General features: G+C 40.3%; 2 protein-coding genes across 4 annotated transcripts in view; one reads left to right on the forward strand and one right to left on the reverse strand.

The window, feature by feature from the left end:
- The window catches only part of SYK (spleen associated tyrosine kinase), a 56,186-nt gene that overhangs the window by 5,152 nt on the left and 24,615 nt on the right, over positions 1–26,419 (reverse strand). For 2 of the 3 annotated variants that reach the window (XM_031610493.2, XM_090130655.1), the window contains exons 4-13: positions 24,565–24,703; positions 22,665–22,746; positions 20,825–20,868; positions 17,864–17,932; positions 6,749–6,842; positions 5,930–6,107; positions 4,617–4,826; positions 4,033–4,222; positions 2,574–2,714; positions 2,217–2,329 (exon numbers count right to left, since the gene is read on the reverse strand). In XM_031610493.2, the coding sequence (XP_031466353.1) occupies positions 2,217–2,329; positions 2,574–2,714; positions 4,033–4,222; positions 4,617–4,826; positions 5,930–6,107; positions 6,749–6,842; positions 17,864–17,932; positions 20,825–20,868; positions 22,665–22,746; positions 24,565–24,703 (1,260 nt within the window). The remainder of the gene's footprint in view (positions 1–2,216; positions 2,330–2,573; positions 2,715–4,032; positions 4,223–4,616; positions 4,827–5,929; positions 6,108–6,748; positions 6,843–17,863; positions 17,933–20,824; positions 20,869–22,664; positions 22,747–24,564; positions 24,704–26,419) is intronic. The other variant, XM_031610494.2, reaches the window with a different exon arrangement.
- On the forward strand, positions 11,840–12,728 carry LOC116240174 (tubulin polymerization-promoting protein family member 2). The gene is made up of 3 exons (XM_031610508.2): positions 11,840–12,047; positions 12,193–12,346; positions 12,476–12,728. Exons 1-3 carry the CDS (start codon positions 11,878–11,880, stop codon positions 12,644–12,646), a joined length of 495 nt encoding a protein of 164 aa, XP_031466368.2. The 5' UTR covers positions 11,840–11,877; the 3' UTR covers positions 12,647–12,728.

Here is a 26,419-nt window from a genome sequence, read left to right on the forward strand (position 1 = left end):
AACTCTCTGGCTATCCTGCCAATTCCTTATACAGAGATTAGCTCACCCTTCAATTTAGATTTAGCAACATAATGTGGGATCATATCATAGGCATTACTCTAGGTCTATGACATTGGTTGTCTTTCCTTGTCCACTAATGCAGTCACTCCATCATAGAAGGCTACCAGATTGGTCAGGCACAATTTGCCCCTGCTGAAGCCATGCTGGCTGTCTCAGATCATTTCCTTGTCTTGCATATTCCTTAATATAGCTTCCAGGAGAACCTGTTCCGTGATCTTCCTAAGCACAAGCTCATCATCTGTAGTTCCCCAGATCTTCCTTTCTACCCTTCTTAAAAATGGAAGAAATGTTTTCATTTTTTCCAGTTACTGAGACATCAACTGACAATTATGACTTTTCAAACATGGTAAGAGTGGCTTGGCAAATACACTGCCCAATTCCTTCAGAACCCTGAGATGCATGTCGCTGGTTCCCACAGACTTGTACATGTTCTATCTCATCAGGTAGTCTTGAACTTGCTCTTTTCTTACACTGGGAAGGATTCTACTCCTCCAACCCCTACCTAGAAGTTCAGGGACCTGAGAAACGTTGGAACCCTGACTGCCAGTAAAGGCTGAGGCACAGAATTTGAGTACCTCAGCCTGATGGCCTGTAGTAGACCCCAACCAGCAGGTGCCCCTCATTGGTCTGGTCCCTAATTTTAGCCCATGAGGTCACAATCATGGCTGTTTCCCAGTGGCAGCTCTTCACAGTCTAACCACCATTCCTACTTTGCTTGTCCCTTTTGAAAACCTTGTAACCGTCAATCACAGTATTCTCACAATGCGATTCATCTCACCTTGTTTGCATGATAGCAATAGCAATTAGGCCACTGTACCACAGTTTCCATCTCCTCCTGCTTATTTCCCCTGCTGTATGCACTGATGTGGAGGCACTTCAGCTACTGGCAGCACTACCTTCCTGGAGGAGACTGCCAAAAATTCTCTGGGACAACTCTAAGATTTTAAGGCTTTTCCCCGCTGCTTCCTAAATGATGGTGCTCTCTAGTTCAGCTCTGTTGCTCAGTTCTCCTAATACATCCAAATACAGTAAGTTTACTGCCCAGAACACTATAACCCCATATGGTCAGTTGCATCCCATCTAACATATCTGGTCTCTCAAAGGTGCATCCAAGATCACGGAACCCAAAGCCCGGAGTGCGGCACCAGCCAGACAAACATTTATTCAACTGATCTTTATGCATCTCCTCCCATGCCCAGTTACTAGAAGGAAGAGAGGAGAGCACTACATTCCCAAACCCTTCAACATCTTTCTGAAAAACATAAACTTTCTTTTGATAGTTTGGAATCTCCTCACTGTAGTCTCCTCTGACCCTACTTGAAAGTGTAGAGATGGGTAATAATACTCTAGCTTTAACAGGCATTGTAGCCTCTTCTTGATACTACAAATGTGGGGTTCTGGCAGGCAGCAAACCTCTTTAGAGAGATGGTATGAGTGACAAATGGGTGCCTCAATGCCTTCCAGTAAGGAGTCTCACTTACTAACATCCTTCACACTGAGCCCTGTATCTGTTTGGTTGGGGTATTCTGGGGGCAAAGGAGAGACCTGCCTTTCTGTTCTGAGCAGTTTCTCTTGTCTTGTGCGGTAGTGCAATCCATCACCTCAGATCTGGATAGATATTTACCTTCCCCTTGCAGGTATTTAAAACTTTCACTAATAGGAAGTTCATGTGGGATCCAAATTGAGGACATATAGAAATAACAGAAGGAAAAAAATGATCAAAAGAATTAAAAACTGAGAGATAGAATGAATAATTTGACAACAAGACTTTGAAACTTCTGTCCTGGAAATCAAAATGAAACAAGAATGTTTCCTTAATTTTAAACTTACTTCTCCAAATATATCAGACTGACATTTTGGTGGAGTAATTATTTTTGATGGAATAAATTGTTTTTGCTGATACACCATTTTTTGTATATTTTTGCTCAAGCAATAAACAGATCATCTGTGTAAAATCAGATTCCTGTACTATACTCATTACTTCACATTTTCTCTTTTGAAAGCACAACTGACTCCTTCCTTTTCAGACTGTTTGTAAGCTGAAATCTAGCTGATACAATATGCTTTGAAATATTCTTACTTCATGCTTTCTAGCTACCAATCAGGTAGATTAAAATATACCACTATTAAAAGAGACAGTATCAGATCACACTCACTTGTACGTCCAACATAATTTCATTAAGTCATAGACTTCCACTGGACAGGCTTCAGGACGTTCCATTCGTTCTCCTCTTTCAATCATCTGTGCAACTTCACCGCCTTTCATTCCCTGGAATAGGATGATCAGAGCAGTCTTCTGAGTTGCATATGATTACAGTACATGTTAGTATAGTATAAAAAAAAAAGAAATTGGAGTTGAATTGAGGGCTGTCCTTTGACTTGTCTGTTACAACAGATGGATTCTAAAGCCTTATTTGACCTGTAGTAACCCTTCCAGGCAGGAAAAAAAAGGTGATGGTTTGAATTTTCTCTACATTTTTATATTAAAAGAACTGACAGAAAGAATTACTCACTTTATAGGGCTTTTGCCCATAAGAGAAAGCTTCCCACATTAAAACTCCAAAGCTCCAGACATCACTTTTGCTAGAAAACTTGTAGAAATTCATACATTCTGGAGCATACCACTTGACTGGCCATTTTCCATGACTTTGTGCCTAAAATACAGAATTACAGAAAATAAAAGAAGCAGACTTGAGACAGTAGCGAGTAGTAAACAACACTCATATTCACAGAAGCCAATTTAACTTCAATTTTCATGTTTTCATACTAACTATTTCTGATATAGTCTGCCTTCGAGAAATTGGCAGCAGCTTCTTCAATACTGTTAAAAAATTGTTTCTAATCTCCCAAACTCAAATAAAGCATTGGAATTAATGCTGTGGTAAAGCAAAGCTTAATTAAAGGACCTAACGTCATGTTCATTAAGCTCTGTCAAAGAAAGATTTTTCAACTCTTACAAAAGAGACACCAACTCAGCCAGAAGGAGTCTTGAGCCTTAATTTCAGATTAAGTCAATGCTGTATTTCAGAGCACAGCAACTGCCTTGAGACAAACTGCAATTTGATGACATCATGCTATAACGTGCTACAAGAGCGCAAACGTCAAACCATTCCGGCACAGTGCTTAATCTATTGAGATAACCCTGCAGCATCTTGTGCAGTTGTAAACAGAATGATCCTTGGATACCAGATCTCAACTCCCTGACAAACTAGGCAAGTTGGAATTGATTTAAGATGCTGCTGCCTTTTCTGGCAGCAGTTGCTGGTCCCATAGGAAGGTCATCAGAGGAGAGTATGTGCTTCCTCCTCCTCTGCAGTGTTTCATGGTCTGGCTTATGAATTTTAAACAACTGATGAAAGAAAAGGCAGTCAGATAAAATACTTCTAACTGTAAGAGCAACATACAGGAAAAGAAGATGCATACACAATTAGAGGCTTTAGCTCCCAAGGATATATTTACCTTACTAAATGTGGCACTTATTTTAGTCTCTTTTGCTGCACAAAGATTGTTGAATTTAAAATCAAGCTGAACAAAATTTACCTAGGTCAAATGATTATTTACCATCTGTACCCCTTTGACAAACTCCCCAAATCTGATTCTGTTATTTAGACAGTTTGCTAGCCTGTATTTTCCTTTGACATGGTGTAAACCAAGTGCTAAATTAGTATTTGCAACAAAGATAATCTCAACTTTTATGGAAGGAAATATCTCATTTCCACAGTAAATTTCAATCTTCTAATGGCAAATTTACCAAAGAAATAACTAAATAAGGGACTAGCTTTTCCCTCCCTATTCATCTCTTAACTTTGATCACACACTTTGAAAATTCATGATTACTACTAGGAAACTATAAAATATTTAGTGTACATAGTATTTCTTCCTTTCAACTTTTAAACATAACTGCTCTCAAATAAAAAAAAATCTTCTTAGGCTATATTAGTAAACAGCTTTGACAACTCGTGCAAATCTTACCTTGTAATAATTTTCATCAGCACTAAGAGCCTTAGATAGTCCAAAGTCACTGATTTTGGCATAATGCTGGGTGACTAATAGCACGTTCCTTGCAGCCAGATCCCTATGTACAAAGTTATTCTCCTCCAGATATTTCATCCCCATGGAAACCTGATGTACAAGTTCTGTTATATTCTTTTCTGTGATGTGCCTGAAAATCATAATTGAATCTTTAAGAGGTCAGTAGTTCATTTTCATTTTCAAGGAGTTCAAACTTGTTTGCACATATTACATATATATAATATATTAGTAACAAGATCCATTTATGTTTAGCTAAGATTTAATTAGAACAAGCAATTTAAGAATGTGTTGATCATATCAATAAACTGTGATCATATCAATAAAGAACATCCAAAAATTCTTTCTTTTATTCAAAATGCACTATCTTATAAAAACATTTGACATTTAGGAGACATCTGCAATATAATCACATCCCAGTGAAGATTATCTACAATAGCTAATTATTACATAAAATAAAAAGACCTTTCTCTTGTTTTTTTCCCCCTTTGGATAAATACTATGAAATGGAATCAAAGCTTACACACCTATTTTTTTGCAAAAACTTGTTCAGTGGCCCAAGTTCGGCCATTTCCATTACTAACATCCAGGCCTCTGCTTCACATATACCTATCATTCGGACAATATATGGGTTGTCCAGTTGCTGCATTACATTTGCTTCTCTTAGTAACTCATCCTTTATGGCTGGATCATTACTCTCGTTCTTAAGAATTTTTACAGCCACTGGCTTGGCCCCCCTGCAAAAGAGAATCCCTTGGGATTAGTTGCTGAAAAATCTGCATGTAAATTCATACAATCTCCAAGTTATGTTTCTGCACACATAGTTCAAACAGTGATAAAAGATAGAACTAAATACTTGGACAGGAAGGAATCTGACTGCAACGGGAATAACTCTCTACCAAATGATCAGAAGACAGCTAAGCAAAAGAAATAAAATGGAGAGAATGAAAATTAGAAGTAATCATTAAAAAATCTAAACAAGTCTGAAAAAAAAAGGTACTGAACAAAATTATTTTACCCATTCTAACTATTCTTAACTAAAGAAAGTGGAAAGATGTCCAAAAATGTATCTGTTATGTTGAGAGTCCTCAGAGGAAAAGCTGTAAAGTCTTTCTCAGCACTGATGTGCTTTGGACCTGAGACAATGCATGCAGCATTGCAAAGTCCCAAGGCAAGTGCTCTGACCTGCTGAGAAACTAACGCCTACTCCTGCAATCTACAGCACATGCATGTGAAGATGTCACCGATGAGATGACAGAGGTCAAATGTGAACAATACCGATAAACAAAACTACAGTCCTTCAAATCTCTTCAGACAACACAGGAGAATGAAAATTCCTACTTGATTCTGAAAATCTGGGTTAAAGAACTGCCTCCAGCTTTAGTTGGTGTAAAGCATATACATAAGCTTCCATTTAAGCAACATACTGGTAACGGTTTATTATGAAAATGCATGAATAGTCAGGTGACTTGACTTCTGTCAGTATAAACAGGGTCTGTTCCTACTGTAATTCCGTGATAAGAAAGGTCACAACATCTTCTGTCTGCTTGAAAATCAACATTATAGCTTCATGAAACAGGTACTGACCATACTATTTTAGGTGAAAATCCATTCGCTACAGGTAAGCTGTACATGGTTCTCTACACTATCTCTCACAGAGAGACTACGCAGTAACATGAATGACTACACAATTTTTGGAGAAAGGCACAAAGCTTCTTACTCCACTGTAACTGATAGCAGAGTCATAGAATCATAGGAGGCACTTCCCCACTTTGAAGACAAAAATAACAGCTGGGCAGTGACTATGCTGCACTTCCTGAAAACAGAAGGAAACACTTACTTTTTCATCTTATAGAACCCTTTCTTTACAGTGCCAAAGTTGCCAGAGCCAAGTTCTCCTTCCTCTAGGGTTAACAATTTTCTGTCAAGAGTGACATTTTTTGGTTTAATTTCATCTGGATCAGCATATGGACTTTCATAAACCTCAGTGTCCATGGGTAAGGCCTCTCTCTGATCACCTGCAGTTCAAAGAATAAACAAATTAGAGATTATGTGAGACTATGTTGCTTGCACAGTGCTATATGCAACATATCCATGCTCAGTATTAACTGCTCCATCTTTGTGTTTGTCTTAAGAAAGCATTATAAAAAAACCTCATACAGTCCGGCTACACACACTTTAGAACATTCTCATAAAGAATGACTTTTACACGGTGACATCTTCTAACTACTGAGCAATTGCTTAATATGAAACAAGGATGTTTCTTGACAGAAGGAAGGTTAAAGATATGCTCTTCTCCTTAGCACTTCCTGTAAGTGCTCAAACAGTTCTTCACTCCAATTGCAGTATTTGCAGCTTTCCTAAAGCATAGGTATCAGACTGTCAGTGTGAATTCAGTGGGGCGCAATTCTCTTTATGAAGCATAAGGATGCAGCTTTTGGAGTCAAGGAGATAATAAGTCTCCACTTCCACATGGAAAAAGGGATTCTTGTTAAATCACTTTTATTATAGACACTGACATCAGGCTTGAGCTCTGACAGTGATATGCCAATAAACAATATGACATAAAATACAAGCAAGTAAAGAAGAAATATGGGTTGTGGTAAGAGCTCTGGTATAAAGAAAAAAGGTGATATTTGTGTAATAAATTACTGCCTACCTTTCTCCGCTTCTGTTAGACCTCTTGCCCTTTGCAGTACATAAGGATTAAAAGGTGTCTGGTCATCACATGGGGGACCAATAGGTGTCTGGAGCTGTAGCACACAAATAGAATTTTTAAACTGAGCAAAATATAGTAAGTTAAAAACTTTTTTTTTTACAGAAAATTATGGCACGATTGCAAGAGAAACACAGGTGAGAATCAAAAAGTAAGACAGAGGTAAAAAAAAAAAAAAAAAAAAAAGCTTATTTAAGTATTGAGGTTATTGCTTGAGTAAATATGCAGGCCAAATAACATACACACTGCTGCATCTCAAGACGTTACAGGAAATATTTCAAAACATTTAATCTGCGAGAAGAAACTGGAATAGGTCATGCACAAATCTTATCCTGCAGATGTTAAATTTATATGCAGTTTTAAATCCGCCATGTAACATTATAAATCTTATTTCCCTTTGATTTGTCTTTCTCCTCCCTCCAAGTTATCTCACACTATATCTGGGCCATAGAGAAATTGCCATAATGAATGAAAAAAAACCCAACAACCTTACCCTGTTTATCTTGTGGATGTTACAAAGAAACTCCAATTGAAAGAAATGAGGGTAAAAAGAAATTAATTTAGTAAGTTTGAATAACTGAACATCATAGAGTAGTTTGTTTGTCTTTCTGGTCCGAGGAAGGAGAAAATGACCCGATCACTAGTATATTTGAACAAATGATTCAATACGAAGAAGCACATAGATGATAGTAGCAGAAGAAATACTCATTCTGGAATTGCTTGCTGGAAGGATGACTCTCACACAACAAAGTATAGAAGAGTGAAATTTATAACCTGCTCTATTTTATTGTGAACTGGAAGAGAACAGTTCTAAGAATAGAAAATTACAGAAATTACTTTTTCAGTTCAGTACTTCAGTTTCTTTCACAATGTAAAAGCTTTAGTGATGAATGATCTCATGCTCCCCAAAGGAGTGCATCAAAAACATAAGTTCAGACATCAATAAGAGTTTGGTCAGTTCTCGTAAGAAACAAAAATATATTATAGTTGCAAAAAACCTGCACAGGGCTATTTTTCAAATATCAAAGTCTTTATTTATTAATCTTTCATAACTGAAACTTTCTGTGGCATAAGTTCTTTCCTGAAGCAGTTGTGGTTTTCAAGTAATGAGAAACAGAGCTTGGGAAATGTCGAGGAGTTAATTATTGTCATTTTATCAATTGGAAGACACTTTCTGATCCAAGAGGTAGAGAAAATTAAATCATAAAACGTGATCTGCCCAAGTGGATGAAGCAGAAGAGGTTTTGCTACTTGAAGTTTACAGCAAACCAGAAGTAGGAGACAAACTCCACAAGATTCTGTTTTGTTGGGATGGGTGGGTGTGGTGGCATCAGAGACTGTAGCATTTCTGACTGGCCTTATTCAGTTCTGTGAAACAGTGTTGAAAAGGCAATTTGCTGTCCGGGAGGCCAGCAGAGTAGTGATAGAGTTCTGACATGGGTCAGGGATAAAAACTGGCTAGCTAGAATGCTAAGAAACGAGATTCATTCTTTCTCCTAGTCCTGTTTTTCTAGTGTGGCAAACATTGCCAAACCTGCAACATAAAATCTGCACTGCCAAGGCTCAAATAACTCTATTTGAAGCACAGGTCACACGCTTTGTTTAAAAGAAAAAGAAAAATAAAAAAGGAAAAAAAAATCATTTAAATAACATAAATATATCTAAATATTGCAGAACGGCAAGGCAGAAACTCTTTAAGAAGTTCAACAGGCACTGGACAATCCCTCAAACCTAAAAAACATAGAGGGCATATGCTCTCATAGAATAACAGAATGATTTAGGTTGGAAGGAAGATTTAAGATCACCAAGTTCCATCCCCCTGCCATAAGCAAGGACACCTCCCTCTAGACCAGCTTGCTCAAAGCCCCATTCAGCCTCGCCTTGAATGTTTCCACAGACAGAGAAATTCATAACCCCACTGGGCTACCTGTTCCAGCATGTCACCACCCTCACAGTAAAGAAGTTCTTTCTTGTATCTAGTCTAAATGTACCCTCTTCAAGTTTAAAACCATTTCCCCACATCCTGCCACTACCTGCCCTTCCTTACAAAAAGTCCCTCCCCAGCTTTCCTGTAGTCCCCATTTGAGTACTGGAAGGTCACTATCAGGTCTTCTTGGAGCCTTCTCTCCTCCTAACTGAAGAGTCCCAGCACTATCAGCCTGTTTTTGTAGGAGAGGTGCTCTAGCCTTCTAATCATCTTTGTGGCCAACTTCTTATGGGTGGGACCAGCCCACCAACCGTCTCAGCTGCTTAGAGCTGGGTTTGTTGCAACTGGCAACATGATCAGAAAGTACTACACTCTTAATAAGTGGTAAGCGTAAAGTATTTCCCAAACAAGGTATATTTGCATGTAATTATGTTACTAAATACAACTGTCCACATTTCTGCTCTATTGAGTTATTTTCTTCATGGTGTCTGGTATGGTGCTATGTTTTGGCTTTCAGGAGAAAAATATTGGTATCACACCCATGTTTCACTTACTGCTGAGCAGTGTTGCACAGAGCCAAGGACTAAACAGTTTCTTGTACTGTCCTGACAGTGAGTGGCTAAGGCTGCATGAGGACCTGCAAGGTGACAGAACCAGAACAGCTGACCCAAACCAGCCAAAGGGCCATAAGGCATCAAGTGAAAAAAACTATAAAACCGAGGGGATTTGGCTGGTGGCACTGCTGCTGCAAGGGGACTGTCTGGGCATCAGTTGCTTTTTGCGTCACTTGTTTAGTAAATACACACACACACACACATACATCGTTTTAGGATTAATCCCCACAGTGGACAAAGAGAACTTGTCCCAGTACAGATGATGTGTGATGCTGATGCTGGCTGAAAAGTATGCAGTATTTGTTTATTTCCCCCAATGGGTTAAAGGTTCAATAACCCCCACAGTGGCACAGAGTTGTCACTGAACAACACTGTTCCCTGCGAGGACTATGACAAAAGCAATTAGGTGGACAATCAGGTGGTGAGGCACAAGGGGCAGCTCAAAGTGCCTCACCTCCAGGGACATAGTAGGGTCATAACCAGTTCCACTCACACAGGTCAGCTGGGTCCACGCTACCTGGCAGGGAGAAAAGAGACCCTGTAGTCCCTGATGAGGCCACCCAGAGCCTCTGCTGCTTTCTTCCTGCTGCATAGGCCCACCTGGCTTTTCATAGGATATAACACATCCCAAGCTGGAAGACACAGAGACTGTGAAATCCAACTCTCGTTTCAACCACAGCTACCTAAGAACTAAGCCTTACATCTGAGAATCTTGTCCAGGCAATGACTCTACTGCATGCTTCCTTTGCTCTAGATTTCATAGAATCAATGAGTGGCCTGGATGGAAAACGACCATAATGATCATCTAGTTTCAACTCCCCTCCTACGTGCAGGGTTGCCAACCACTAGACCAGGCTGATTTAAATGCCTCCAGGGATGGGGCATCCACAGCCTCCTTGGGTGACCTGTTCCAGTGTGTCACCACCTTCTGTATGAAAAACTTCCTCCTGATATCTGACCTAAACCTCCCCTGTCTCAGTTTAAAGCCATTCCCCCGTGTTCTATCACTGTCCACCCTCATAAACAGACATACCCCTTCCTGTTCATACACTCCCTACAAATATTGGAAGGCACAATGAGGTGTCCCCTTGGGCTTTCTCTAAGCTAAACAATCCCAGTTCCCTCAACCTTTCTTCATAGGAGAGGTGCTCCAGCCTTCTGATCATTTTAGTGGCCTTCCTCTGGACCTGTTCTAAGAGCTCCACATCTTCCTTATGCTGGGGGCCCCAGGCCTGGATGCAGTACTCCAGATGGGGCTTCATAGCAGAGGAGGACAATCTCCTCCCTCTCCCTGCTAACAACTTATCTCTTAATGCAGCGCAGAATGCAGTTGGCCTTCTCGACTGCAAGAACACACTGCTGGCTCATGTCCAGTTTCTCAACTACCAGGGCCCCCAAGTCCTTCTTCACAGGGCTGCTCTCAAGGAGATCTTCTTCCAGTTTGTACACATACCTGGGATTTCCCTGGCCTGAGTGCAATACCTTGGACTTGGCCTTGCTCAACCTCATTAGGTTCTCACGGACCCACTTCTCCAGCCTGTCCGGGTCCCTCAAGATGGTTTCCCTTCCCTCCAATATATGAACTGCACCACTCAGCTCGGTGTCATCCGCAAACTTGCTGAGGGTGCACTTGATGCCATCGTCTATGTCACCGATGAAGATGTTGAAGAGCACCAGTCCCAAGTCTGACCCCCGAGGGACATCACTTGTGATCAGCCTCTACCCTGACATAGAACAATTAATCACAATCCTTTGGCTACATCCAGCCAACTAATTCTTAATCCATCAAACAATCCATCCTTCAAATCCCAAGGCTTATGCTGAACGGCAGCCTACAAGCAATCTTGAAACCTAGGGCCCTGGGTGAAGCTTATGGCTTTAGGAGAGGCTGGACATTTTAAAAGGACTTGAGTGCATCTTGCAAGCAGCAGGAGTTGATTGCTCATGTTGTAGCGGACTGATTTGAATTCGTGCAATGTCTTTTATTCTCTCAGAGACCCTAATGCCCAGTTGTAGCGGTCTAAGTTAATCAGAAGTAGAAAATTTACTGGGGTCAGGAAGAGAACAGCCTCATTCAGAGAGTTGTTCAGATGACAAGGTATGATGGGAAAGACGTGGGCAGTTTGGTAACTACTTGAAAGAAGATGTGCAATATGTAGGCAATTATCTGGGGTCTGGAAGACAAGTGTAGTCCTTTTATCGTCTGTAAATGCATGCATTTGTTCTTGAAGCCAAATGCAACTTTTATTTCCAGAAGGTTCAGAAGATTTGGATGTCCCATTACTTCACGCACAGGAGTGATTAATTGAGCGCAAAGCCCTACTTTCATCCCTCTTCTGCATCCCTTGTGGTCCAGACCAAGCCCTCTCCGACCTGGGTCCTGCCTGTTCTGTGTTGGTGACTAGTTGGTTGCTGTGGCAGCACTATGGCAACGCAGTGCCCATTGGTGATGTCACTTGTTCTGAAGGAGTCCAGCTGCAGGTCAGTCTAGCAGCTCCTTCCTGCCAGCTCTTTCTCTCCACAGCAGCAAAATGGCTGGGCTAAAAGTATCTTTCCATAAATTTGCAATATTTGGTGACACAGCTGCCAGTGGCAACAACATGACAGGAAAAAACTTCTCCAAGATGTGCAAAGAGTGTGGGGTGATGGATGGAAAAGCTGTGACCAGCACTGACATTGACATTCTGTTCAACAAAGTCAAGTAAGTGAGGCAGTGAGATGCTGTAGGCAAAGGAGCAGCCAGGCACTCATGGGCAGCCTTGGAGTCTTTCCTTCCTACCTCCACACAGGTTTCCTCCTGGTAACTTTCCCTTTAGTAACCTTCCTCTTCTTTTTTCTGGCCATAGGACCAAGGGTGCCCGCACCATCACTTTTGCTGAGTTCCAGCAGGCCATGAAGGAGATCTGTGTTAAGCGTTTCAAGGGCAAATCACCAGAGGAAGCCCTGCAAGCTGTGTATGGCCTCATTGAGGGGAAGGAGCCAAGCAGCGTAGGCACCACCGTGAGTAGGAGTTTCTTTGTCCACTGTCCACCTGAAGTTGCCACGGGTCCCTACATCCCAAGGGTTATACTTGCTAACAATGGCAAGCCTGTCTGAGCTTGTTCCTAATTCTGGTCTCCTTTCCTGCAGAAAGTTGCCAAGGTAGCTGGGGTCGAGAGGCTGACGGACACTAGCAAATACACTCGCCATCGCAGAGTGCACTTTGATGAGAGTTGGAAGAGGAAAGGACTTGCTGGCCGTCAGGACTTGACAGACAACAGTGGCTACATTGCAGCTGGCACTTATGATAAGACACACTAGGACTGAACCACTTAGGGAAGCAAGGATCTTCTTCCTCCAGGAATACATGGGAGAAGAGGCAAATAAAATCGCATGAAACCGACCTTCTGTGTGTACCGTCAATACTGCAATATGACAGGATGGGAATGGCTGGGGTGCACACAGCATGACCAGCAGTGCCTGACCACAGCCTTAAGAGCATTCTTACAGTGCATAGGATGTGATATAGGCCACCCCCTGGGGAGGGCAGGAGTCCCAGCAATGCTAGTTATTACCTTTTGCCGCTCCTGTTCCCTGGGGTTAAATCTCCTCGCCCATTCATTGCACTTGGCATGGTCATTCATAGCTATTCATAGCTATTTCCCTGCTTCAAGCTGGGGAGATCAAGATCAAGAGGAAAGTGAATAAAGAGTTATGACTGGCTCTCACCTCCTGCTCTGTGCTCATGCCCTCCTGAGTGCACTAGGGGATGGGAGACCTGGAAGAGGGTAGAAGTGGCATCCAACGGAAAGCCAAGGAGTTTTCCCTAAGTGTTTGGAAATTACTTTTTTTTTTCTCTCAGAACAAGAACTCATCATTAACACTTTAAATAGGCAATAAAATAGTTCTGTGAAACTCAGATTCAAGCCACACTGGATCCACCAGCCCTGCAGGTTGCTAACACCCAGACAGGTCAGCACTCAGGCAGTAGATGCAGGCAGCAGCAGTCTCACAGCCATATCAGTTTCCAGGCTTTGTGTGGTGGTGGGTGCCTCCATTCCTCCTTGCTGCACTTCAAACAGCTTAGGACATTTAGATTTGGTAGAATCATTTAGGTTGGAAGGAAGATTTAAGATCACCAAGTTCCATCCCCCTGCCATAAGCAAGGACACCTCCCTCTAGACCAGCTTGCTCAAAGCCCCAATCAGCCTCGCCTTGAATGTTTCCACGGACACAGAAATTCATAACCCCACTGGGCTACCTGTTCCAGCATGTCACCACCCTCACAGTAAAGAAGTTCTTTCTTGTATCTAGTCTAAATGTACCCTCTTCAAGTTTAAAACCATTTCCCCACATCCTGCCACTACCTGCCCTTCCTTACAAATGTCCCTCCCCAGCTTTCCTGTAGTCCCCATTTGAGTACTGGAAGATCACTATCAGGTCTTCTTGGAGCCTTGTCTTCTCCTAACTGAAAAGTCCCAGCTCTATCAGCCTGTTTTTGTAGGAGAGGTGCTCTAGCCTTCTGATCATCTTTGTGGCCAACTTGTTATGGGTGGGACCAGCCCACCAATCAATCCTGTCCAGGTCCCTCTGGATAGCATCCTCTTCCTTTTAGGGTGTCAGCTGTAGCACTCAGCTGCAGCAGACTTGCTGCGGGTGCACTCAATTGCACTGTCTATAACCCCTACAAAGACATTAAATAACACCGGTCCCAACACTGATCCCTGAGGAACACCATTCATCACACATCTTCGCTTGGAAGCTGAGCTGTTAACTGCAACACACTGAGTGCCACTATCCAGCCAATTCCTTGTCCAGCAGAGGTCCATCCATCAAATTCTTTTTTTTCCAATTTGGCGAGCAGGATGTCATGCAGGACTGTGTCAATCGATTTTTACAAGTCCCGGTAGATGATGACTCTTCCTCTATTCACTGATAAAGTAACTCCATCATAAAAGAACACCAAGTTTGTCAGGCATGACTTGCCCTTGGTCAATCCAAGCTATTACCACCAATCACCTTGTCCTTATTTTCCATAGATGTGATTAGGACTACCTAAGGACCAGAGAAGTAGTCAAATATCCCTGGTTTCGGGCTCAGTGTATGAACTGACATATTTTTCACTGGCCAAACAACACTGATGTACACCACATTGGTCTCACAAGGAGACAATCACCTGTGTGGAACAGCTGGTAAAAATATTCTGATTAAAAGGAGTTGACTCCTGAAATGGGAAGTGTAGAGACATTTCCTCTCCTTTGTAATTCAAGAGCAAAACAAATGAATCTGAAATAATTTGGTGATCACATTCAGGAACTCCACTAAAAACTGAGTACATTCATTCCCATGCTTAGAAATAAAACTGTAGGTATGAACTGGAGATAGCCCACTGACATTAAATCTGACAAACTTTTGAAGGCTTCTACTGTTTGAAATTATGTATTCATGGCATGGAGCACCCTTCCGTCCTTTGAACAAGTTGTTCGAGCAGAAAGGCCAGAATTTTTCTCTTCCAGTCAAGAGCAGCAGTCTATACATGGAGGAAGGAGGTACTTCTCTTTGCATGTATGGTGCTTTGAGTAATAGTCCAAAAAACACTGCCTTGTTTTGAACTGTCATTGCAATTCAGGGTCCCTTCTGCCCTATGCTTTAACAGTAGCAAGTTTAATTGTGCAGATGATTCTGAGAAAGGGAACTTTGCCTTAATACAACCAAATTATAGATGAGGGGACTGCTTCCTACATTCTTACCAGAATAGAGAATGAGTGAAACCCTATGGATTTGCTCTGACAGTTAAAGCTAAAAGAGGAAAGCATCTGCCAGAGAGACCCATTAAAAATGGCAGAGGTTATGTGACATCTTATAGTGTGCACACTGGTAAACTGTGAAGCAAGGTGTCATTTAGGATCAGAGGTAATGGCTTCAAGTTGTGCTAGGAGAGTTTCAGGCTGGATATTAGAAATAATTTCTTCTCAGAAGGAGTGGTGGAGACACTGGAATAGGCTGCTCAGGGAGATGGTGGACACACTGTCCTTGGAGGTGCTCAAAAATTTGTGGATGTGGCACTGAGGGATGTGGCTCTTGGACGTGGTAGGGATGGTTTGATGGCTGGAACACACGATCTTCTTACAGGTATTTTCCGATCCTAAAGATTCTATGACTCTATGATTTTATTTTTGTTTTTATGTCCTCATACTAAACCTCTATATCATAGGAATGGATTTTTCAGCTAGTGTTTAATTTTAATTGGTTAAAATTCTCAGATGCACATTCTTGCCACTCTTTCCTTAAATAAGGACTGGCTATACAGATGTAGCAGTCCTCTGCTAACACAGCACTATCCACAATAAGAGGAAAGTAGAAGAGGCAGAGTTTGCACTCAAATGAAGGCTCTTTTGTAGTAGAAGGAACATCACTTTCTATTGAAGGATAAGGCCACAGTAGGATAACCCCTCTATGGAGCTATGACAGCATCTCGCTGAATGAGACCCACTTACTGTTTGTTTTAAAATATGAATGAAATGGCACAAATTACTCTAAATCTCATTTTTATAGTAAATATTTTTATTTCATAGTAGAGATTGTATGTATGAAGTTATTCTGTACAGTAAGTGGTGTTTTCATGTTCTGATTTGCAATAACCAAAACATATATGCAGGACCACAAAAATAATTTTAATTTGCTAAACCAAACTGCGTAGCAAAATGCAGAACAAAGGCCTTAGCAGCAAAGTCCTCAATGAACTTTGGATAAAACTTCATAGTAGCCACTAGGTGGCACAAGGTCACTTAGAGTTTCATCAGAAAAAAAAGTTTTATGAGTAAAGAAGCTGGAAAAAAAATGTTCAGAGTGCTAAAAATACACCTAGATAACCAGTCTGGGAAATAATTAAATACTTTTTAAAAAAAATCTCACAGAACTAACTCATTTTTCAAGTCTGAAAAAAAATAACATTGTAAATTGTACATTTTACTGTCTGAAAGGTTTTGATGCAAGACAAGCAAGCTAAGTAACCAGGTGTAAAGGGTTAAAGTCAACTTTGTGTTTGTCCATTTTTCTGAACCAAGCCAAATCACAACTCTCCTGTCTAATATATCACAGAATCACAGAATGACCTGGGTTGAAAGGGACCACAATGATCATCTAGTTTCAACCCCCCCTGCTATGTGCAGGATCGCCAACCACCAGACCAGGCTGCCCAGAGCCACATCCAGCCTAGCCTTGAATGCATCCACAACCTCCTTGGGCAACTTGTTCCAGTGTGTCGCTACTCTCTGTGCAAAAAACTTACTTCTAAGATCTAACCTAAACCTCCCCTGCCTCAATTTAAAACCATTCCCCCTTGTCCTATCACTATCCCTTGTAAACAGCTGTTTCCTCTCCTGTGTATACTCTCCCTTCAAGTACTGGAAAGCCACAATGAGGTCTCCCCAGCGCCTTTTCTCCAAGCTAAACAATCCCAGTTCCCTCAACCTTTCCTCATCATATAGAGCCCTCTGACCATTTTAGTGGCCTTCGTCTGGACCTGCTCCAAGAGCTCCATGTCCCTCTTGTACTGGGGGCCACAGGCCTGGATGCTATACTCCAGATGGTGTCTCACAAGAGCCTAGTACACAATCACCTCCCTTTCTCTGCCGGAGATATATATTTTAATATATTTTAATCAGGATTATCAAATACAGTATAAGTAAAAAAGATTTTCACTCTGAACAGAAGTGTATCTCCAGGGCTTTTTATGTTGATCATTTTTTTTACAGAGCATATGGCACTGAATAAACAAACAAGTAAGCAGCAAAATGAGAGACTCACAGAACTACTTCTAGGTAGAAAAGGGACATAGAAGTTATTTTTAGCGTGAAAAAAAAGCCTGTAATAGCATGCTTCACAAGTATACCAACTATTAAACAGCACAATTTTCTGTCCACAGAACATTTTCACTAGTACCAGACTGTTTCCTATGACTCCCTCACATTACCTTTCCCATTCTCCTTCATCTTGCAACACCTTGCACTTGTTTAAATGTAATTAACTTCGATGCATAACAAGATTTGTGCACAAGTTCTGTAGGAATATGATTTGCGTTTGTTAATTAACAATCTGTGTCCCCGAATGTCTTCTGTAAAGTTTAGTGAACAAGTCAATTTTCTAGGAATTGTATTTTCCATTAGAAATGTCACTTTGTATATTTAAGTGAGATACAGAGATATCTACTCTGTGAGATACATTTTATCTCTCATAGTTTTTTTGCAGACATGTTGAGAACAGTACTAATCCTACATTTTGGGATGTGAAAAATTATGTTAAAATAGCCCAATTTTCAAAACTTCTTTAGAAATTGGTTTAGTTCTATACAATTAAGGCTGCAATTGTGCAGATGATTTGTAAAGAAGGCGGCTTACAAAACCTTCACAATCTGTTTGTTAGTAGACAAGACATGCATTTAGTAATAGCAAGCAAAAAGAAAAAAGAAAGAGTGAGATTAGCCAAGTGTAAGTCCTTTTAACTCAGTTGTTAACCTAAAAAGACAGTATAAAGCACCTTTTTGCTGCCAGCCTTTGGAAAGGTGTACGATTTGATTCTTGAGATAATTCCACCTCCTGCCCAACTCTAGAAACCACAATGTCAAAGAGGAACAGTAAATGTGCCAGAAAAATTACTGAAGGTATATTACAAAATGCATGTAGTATACAAGAACAAAAAACACTCCCAACATTTCTCTCGTATGTGTCTGGTAAGTGCACATATGAAACATCAAACAAATGTAGTATATGAAATCTTAGCAATAAAATTGATTTAAACTGTAATATTCTTAAACCATCCTGCATCTGTACATATGTCTTAGGGCATATGTTCTGAGAGAAAGCACTCTAGCTGAGACCTTAGCAAAGTGAACAAACTGGAAACACTTGTGATGTTTCACTTTCATCTACCACTGTGTTGGTGCATGTCTGTGTTCTTGTCTGATCTCTTACAGCTACCACATCCTCTGAAAAATTGCTGCTCCTATGCTGTATTCTGCAGATGATTAATAAAATGCAGGATCTTGCACTTCTTCCTAATAAATTTTGTTCTTTTTTTTTTTTTTTTTTTAACAAAACTACTTAATTTAAACTTAATGGAAGTAACCTAAGTAAAAAAAAGATACACATTTTGTGCATAAGGGTTTGTAATTTTTCTTTGTTCTTTTCAGGATACATTTCCGTTTTCAAAATCTGAATTCATTATATTTCAGGTTCTGCATATATGAATGCCTACGCAAGTGGTCATACATGAGTTAGAGTTTTTGCACAAGTTTGTTCATGTATGACAACCTGGCAATATTAACTGAAGTCTTTGAGCTCCATAAATTGTAATATTAATTTGAATTTTTTGATTTTATATATTTATTTCTCTTATCCATTGTGTTTTTTCTTCTATCATGGCAAACCTTAAGTATAATGACTACTGGTCTATTTCGAAAATATGCATGTGTGATCAAGCTCCCTTTTGTCAACTACTTGCCAGAGAAATATACGTTCAGGGTTGGAAATGATCTCATACAACTGTGACTACTTGTGAGCAAGACATGTAGTCTTGATAAATCAAGGCCCCTTCTGAGTGGAAAGAAGCAGGCACTTATGAATACACAGTAATGGATTTTATGCTGAAGTGACTGTTACACAGGTTCTCTCTTTTCCTCTAAAGTCCTCAAAAACAAGCCTTCAGGATTTGTTAAGACTGGCTGCTCTTTTAAGTTGATTTATGTTAGGCAAGATTAATCATAGCTTATTAGCAAGTCTTTTACCTGTAAACTACAAGAGTCATTATTACTGCAATACACTAATGAAAAATAGAAGCTTCTTATTTGGTATTTGGAACTCAGTTTGTCCAACTGTATCTGTTCAGTCAATCCGTAATATTCATTTTGTGACCTTCTTTTCATATCCTTCACATCCTTCTGTTGATACTTTCATTTGAAATTGTTCGTTCTCATTGCAAAGTATTTGAGAATTACCAGCTTACAGGTGAGGGTTCTGCTGCTGTGAGGACAGACTGGCTCTTCAGATTGCTGAGTCAGAAATGCCAGGGAAGGGGAACTGTGTAAATCATGCTCAGATGCATACTCAAAACCAGACTACATGGCATTTAAAGCCTTTTCCCTATCTGAGAAGACCTGAAACAATCATTTTTGTTGTGATAAGTGGATAAGTGGCTATGGAGATTTTACAGTAGTCAACTCTACATAAACAAACTGGGCGGCATAAGAGAAGCAGGCACACAGTGACTTTATGCTCAGCTCTCACCACCAGAGAATGGAATGTTAAAAAAAGAGAATGAAATGTCAGTGTAATTGAGGGTAATATAGTAGCTGGAGTATGGGCATGAAGCTTGCAGTCTACTAGAGGCCACCTTGAAGTAACTAAGCTCTACACTGTCAAGACAGTGGCATCTCTGGGTCCTGTGTTGTTCTCGTTCTATTTTTTCCTCCTAGATTTAAGTTCAAAAATGCCTTTGCCCTTCCCAGGAGCAGCTTCAGATATGTAGGGATAATATGTAACAACTTGGAGGGTTCAGTCTGGAAAAGACAGCTGCCTTATTATGAATCTTCAAATGAAGTAAGAGGGTGCAAATACAGCAATTAATGTGCTCTCAAATCTCCTTTTCAAGTCTCTGCTTCATGTCCAGTCACTCAAACTGGTGTCAAAATATAATTCTGGAGCAGGTATTTGCGCACTCAGCCCTCAACCATTAAGTGAGAACCAATATGTAAACTACGTGGTGTGGATAGGCAGGCAAATTCTTAAGTTTTGCAGTTGGACTTTATGATCTTGAGGCTCTTTTCCAATCTGAGCAATTCTACGATTCTATGAAGAACCTAGATGATTAGGCCCTCCAGGGAGTGGTGGAACAACTAACCTGAACTCCCTACTTTAGATTAGATTAACTACAGCTGAATGAGAAGGTGTTACATATCACTCCTCAGGTGGCTCTTGTAATCAAAGGAGTCTAAGAGTGCAAACAATTATAATCACAGATGGGCATGCTCACTCATGAAAATGTTAATGAAAAAACTTCCATTAATTTCACTTCACAAGGAATCAAACCATCATGCAAAACTGGATGTTAACTACAAAGTAAAGAAATATCTGTCTTTACTCAGTAAAGTGAACCTTCATTTTTGCTTCAGCTGCCATGTCTTGAAACATTATTTTAAACAGTGTTAGTGTTGATGCAGTCACTAAAGAACTTGAATGTTCATTTTACACATGAAACATACTGATTTTCACATACATTATGTATATAAAACAGATTCATAAAATTAAATACTTAATAGCTAAGTACAGAAATCTTATGAAAGCAATAGGAATAATAAAATATTTTAGGCTTATTTTCTATCTACTGCTTATAAAACAATCCCTAGAAAAATAAGTTCACTCTAACAGTATAAACATTAGGATTCCCAGAAGATTATGTGACAATAGGCTTCTTGAATAAATTTATTGCTACATCACCACCTACCTTAGAAGGGGTTCCAGGAAGAGGACGAGTGTCAAAAACATTATCTGTAAAAGAATCAAATGTGGAAAGATACTGAAAAAGAAATGTACCAAAATAATAATTTACATGAAAGACCAACTTTTTACTTTCAAATCATACTGGAGCATTTCTCTTAGCTCATCTTCTTGGCTTCTGGCTTTAATATGCATCACTCACACTTCGGTACTTACTGCCACAAAGACACAAGTATGTGCATTGCCTTAATAATGACTCAAAGGAGCGTAAAAAATAAGAGCAAGTATGTTCAGCACATTCCTGGCTTTCAGTTACAAAAACAGAAGGCAGCTCTTATAGAGAGAACACTGCTTCTGAAACAGAAGAGTCAGACAAGAATCAGAATCACAGAATCACAGAATGTCCCAGGTTGGAAGGGACCTCAAGGATCATAAAGCTCCAACACCCCGCCACAGGCAGGGCCACCAACCTCCCCATTTAATACTAGACCAGGCTGCCCAGGGCCCCATCCAATCTGGCCTTGAACACCTCCACGGACGGAGCATCCACAACCTCTCTGGACAGCCTGTTCCAGTACCTCACCACTCTCATAATAAAGAACTTCCCCCTGACATCCAACCTAAATCTTCCCTCCCTCAACTTAAAAACATTTCCCCTCTTCCTGCTGTTATCTACCCTTTCAAAGAGTTGATTCACCTCCTGTTCATAGGCTCCCTTTAGGCACTGAAATGCTGCAATGAGGTCACCCCACAGCCTTCTTTTCTCCAGGCTGAATAAGCCCAACTCCCTCAGCCTGTCTTTGTAGGGGAGGTGCTCCAGTCCTGATCATCTTTGTGGTTCTCCTCTGGACCCTTTCCAACAGCTCTCTGTCTTTCTTGTACTGGGGACTCCAGACCTGGACACAGTACTCCAGATGGGGCCTCACAAGAACAGAGTATAGAGGGACAATCACCTCCCTGTCCCTGCTGGCCACCCCTCTTCTGATGGAGCCCAGGATACCATTTGCTTTTTGAGCTGCAAGAGCACACTGCTGGCTCATGTTAAGCTTTTCATCTATCAAGACCCCCAGGTCCTCCTCTGCAGGGCTGCTCTCAAGGACTGCTCCTTCCAGTCTGTATAGATGCCTGGGATTCCTCCAGCCCAAGTGCTAAACCTTGCACTTTGCTGTGTTGAACCTCATTAGGTTCACCCGGGTCCGCCTTTCAAGCCTGTTGAGGTCCCTCTGAATGGCATCCCTTCCTTCCACAAAGGCAGCAAAAGAGGAAGTGGATGCAATCTCATTTGTGTAAACACAGATGATGCATGACATTAAAGAAGAAACAGGTCCAAGATTGCGAGGGACCTCCGGATTCCTCTTATCTCCCTTAGACATAAGTGCCTCTAGGCACTATAACTGGGTGGCATTTTAAAGATTCTCTTTTTCAGCATCAGATTCAGTGAAACCTTTGTCTCACTGCACCCTACCCAAATGCCTTAACCAGCAGTGCTGGCATGCTGACGTCTCCCTGGAGTAAAGTGTATCGGAGGAGTGTCAGGACAAGCACCTTGGTAACACAGACAGACCAAGCAAAACAGAGTGCCACTTGAAGTAGTAAAGTGCATTTTTGATCTGATGTTACTTTTAGACCATCTGGAGGTGATATCCTACCATAAAATACAGGATCTGCTTCCGGCCTGCATGATCTGGTGGATTCCAACTCACTTGAAAATTTAGTATTTCATTTGTTTAAAATCTAAATTTAAATTACATCTATGACAATTAGCACCCACCCAGTTTGCAAGTGCAAAAAATGCACACATTTTTAATAATCTATTTATGCTTTACAAAACAATAGAAATAACTTACCACTTTCAGAGCCATGTCGTGGACAGGGAATGGTCAGAACCCTTAATAATCCATCCGGTTTGTATGAATAATGCTCAACTAACTACCAGAATGAGAGGAAAAAAAAAAAAAAAGAGAGAAAGAAGAGGGAGATACCAAAAGGTAAGAGAAGTATAATTGACTGTCTCCTAATGATGTGCTTATGTGCAATAATCCATATTTGTTAAATGATCACAGAATCAAAGAATTGTAGAGGCTGGAAGGGACCTTGAGAGATCCAACACCCCTGCCAAAGCAGGCTCCCTATAACAGGTTGCAGAGGTAGGCATCCAGGTGGGTCTTGAACATCTCCAAAGAAGGATACTCCACAACCTCCATGGGCAGCCTGTTCTAGTACTCCATCACCCTCACTGTGAAGTTCTTTTTTTTTTTTTTTTTGTGCCAAACGTCCTATGTTTCAGTTTGTGTCCATTTCCTCTTGTCCTATTGCCACACTCTGCTGAAAAGAGTCTGGCCTCATCCCTTTGCCTCCTGCTCCTTAGATATTTATAGACATTGATCAGATCCCCTTTCAGCCTTTTTTTCCTCAAGGCAGAACAGACCCACATCACTCAGCCTTTCCTCATAACAGAGGTGCTCCAAGCCCTTTATCATCTTCACACCTAAAACCTTACTGTTGGTATCCTTAGACCATCTTTACTTTTCTCTAGCAGAGGTGTGTATTTCTGAAGGGATTTTGTGGCTGAATCTGGAACCCAATCCAAGCACTGGATTTGTGATGCTATATTCCCCACCTGGCTGTGTTAACAACAATTTCTAAGCTCCGAATAAGTAACTTATTTTTAAACATCCAAGTTTCATCTTTGATTTTTTTTGGTGGTGATGTGTTTTTTTTTTGTTTATTTTTTGTATGAAAGATGCTCTCTTTGGCCTTAGGCTCATAATGGCATGTAAACAGTTAAATGGTATGTAAACATATAAAGCACCAATAGCTGTGGACTTTTGTGTTCCTGTATTATCCTATCCAAGCTTTTTGTCATTACATCACAGGAACATGACTCCTATTTTGGCACTAGTGCATTTGAAGGGGAAGGAGGGAGTCCGCAAGAATAGAGATGTTAAAAAAACTTGCACATTTTGCAAGCTGCTGAAAATTTCCAGTAACTCAACAAATATGCAGGATATTTATAAGAAATGCTAGGAATTAATATACTCAGGCAAAAACTTGTTTTTTAAATTAATGACTCACTTTTTAAAAAAAAAGCTTTAAGAAAGGATACTGAATTCTTCAAGGTTTTTACTTCCTTTAGCTTCTTCAACCTATCCAATCATTTCTCAAGTTTTATTACCAACTATGGCATAGTTAACTATCCAGTTCTCAACTGTTTTATTTTTAATAGATTTCAGACATCTTGTTGTAGTAATGATTACAAACCACATTTGTTCAGTCTACAAAGTAGGAAATTTCAAAGCTAAATAATGCATTATGTGTACAGCATGCCAAACCATTCCATGTGTTTCTTAAAATTCTGCTCATCATTATTACAAAGGACATAAGCAAAGCAGTGTACCTGGCATAATTGTTATTGTATCTAGTATGTCTCTTACAAATTAAATTTGTCTTCCACTCTAGAGAATGTCCAGTTAACTGAATAATGATCACAGCAGTTTAAAACTCAGTGAAGCTGCAGCATCACCATTTTAAAACGATTGAAATCTTTACATTTACTTAGCTTTCTCCACTAACGAACATTTTATTTGTGTAGGAAAACCACAAAAGTTGTAAGGAGGACAAAGAAACTGCTCTAACATGCTGCTATTTGGCTAAAGACAGTTGAAGCACAGCAAAGTAAAAGAGACTGCCTAACTGGTAAAACTACAACATGATGACAGATATTCAAGTGATTCAAATTTAACAGACCTGCCAGAGGGTGTCAAATCTTTTTCCATCTGGTATGGAGAGCTTTCCTGTCTTATCTCTGTCAATACGGTAATGCAATACTTTTCCATCATTCAGCAGACACAGGGCATAGGAACCATTGCTGTCTCTTTCTCGGATTCTGCAGGATTAAGAGAGGATTTTAGGGTTACTCTTCACTATCAATGAGGAGTTGAGTTGAAGATGCTTTTTAAAATCAACTTTTCCTTTAAGCTTTTGAGTTATAAAACAGCAAATTCACAGCAATTTCAGAAGACATTTTGTTAAAACATTCATTTATTTTTTAGTGTCATTTGTTTTCAGATAGACTTCCGCAATGCTACTCTTTTTTCTTTTAAAAGTCACCATGTGACAACAGAAAATCCATGATGTGGAGCTCTTTGCTAGGCAGCTACAGAACAGTGTGCAGTGCACACTGTGCTCTCTGAGCTAGGAAGCACTTAAAAAGCTCTTGCACTGCAGGCCTACAAAGCCCATGGAAATCCATTTCGTGTAAGCAGCTATACTTCAATCCCATCCCAAAAAATTACTAAAACAATAGATAAGTGTATTCATTACAATAAGATTCTCTTTTGAAATTAACAAATAGCTGTGAGGGTAGAAAGCAAAATACTAGAGGAAGGTAATGAGGAATATATATAATGGGAATTTTTTTTCTGTAATAAGCTTCTGCAACTGAAAAGAATTGTACATTTCTGTAATCATTAATTTCCAGAAGGACAATAATGCTTTGTTTCTGACTTCATACAGAATTCAAATGAAATTTCACACAGTATTTTGTTACAGATCACGTCTAAATTTCACTAGGGAGAAATTACTGCATATAGTACAAAATAATTCCCTAAAATTCATAGGTATCCAGGATGATATCCTGCTTTCAGAAGACCTGAGATGCCTTTACTGTGCTGAACAATTGTATACTCAGGGCTAATTCACACTGAGACAACATGTCTATAGACTGCATCCAGAGTAAGTAACAATTTGCTACTAGCTCCATCACAGTTGGTCTAGCATTTTTAAGTTCAGACAGCAGCTTTTAGTTTAAACGCATGTGTTCAGTTGCTGCTGACAGCAGTACTGAGACAGCAGTAAAGTTAGCTGAAACTTTTCTGAATTATTTTTTCTCTCCTACGAAAAGACCAGGTTCAGCAACACCTACATTCCCAGTTTCAGTGTGCACAGAAAGGTGCTCCCTCTGTCCATTGAGTTTGCCTCCTTTCCTCTTCATGCTCCCCACTGATGCCCACAGTGGGGGGTTTGAAAATAATTTATTGTCAACGGTTTATGGGCCGGTTCGGCCCGGTTCCATGACTAGTGGGGCGGAGGGATCCGCAGATCCGCGCCTCTGGAAAAAGGGAACAGGGGACCCCAAAATAATTAGAAACAGCAGCAATGATCTGAGGAGAAACAAACTAATTTACTAAATATATTATCGGAATGCAAGATAACACACTATAATACAATGTAATTAAAATCAAAGCTAATAAATCAAATATAATGAGAGAGAGAATGTCCAAAAGGTGGATAGGCCTCACCACAACACTGAGGTGAGATGCGCAGTCCAGTTGAGCAGCAGGGAGAAAAGGGAGGAGAGCTGACGAAAAGCAGGAGAAGAAGAGTGCATCAGGTGACCTTGCCAGGAGTTGTATCTCGAGACTCTCTGTGACCGCAAAGTCCCCTGGGGAACGTAGTTCTTCTTTTCTTCCAGGCAGGTACCCAGAGCTTGAGCATTAACAGTTAAACTCCCAGTGCCTCATATGATGTTATGATGTGGAATACCGAAAACCAAAAATTACATAACCATGACATTCATAGAATCTTAGAATCATAGGGGTTG

Source organism: Phasianus colchicus, chromosome Z (genome assembly GCF_987193195.1).
Source record: "Phasianus colchicus chromosome Z, bPhaCol1.hap1.1, whole genome shotgun sequence".
Lineage (NCBI taxonomy): Eukaryota > Metazoa > Chordata > Aves > Galliformes > Phasianidae > Phasianus > Phasianus colchicus.

Bases quoted from the DNA above. Each gene is read 5' to 3' on its own strand.
- LOC116240174 (XM_031610508.2), top strand. From the start codon at position 11,878: ATGGCTGGGCTAAAAGTATCTTTCCATAAATTTGCAATATTTGGTGAC. The intron at 12,048-12,192 runs GTAAGTGAGGCA...TTCTGGCCATAG, and splicing joins ATTCTGTTCAACAAAGTCAA to GACCAAGGGTGCCCGCACCA. The intron at 12,347-12,475 runs GTGAGTAGGAGT...CCTTTCCTGCAG, and splicing joins CAAGCAGCGTAGGCACCACC to AAAGTTGCCAAGGTAGCTGG.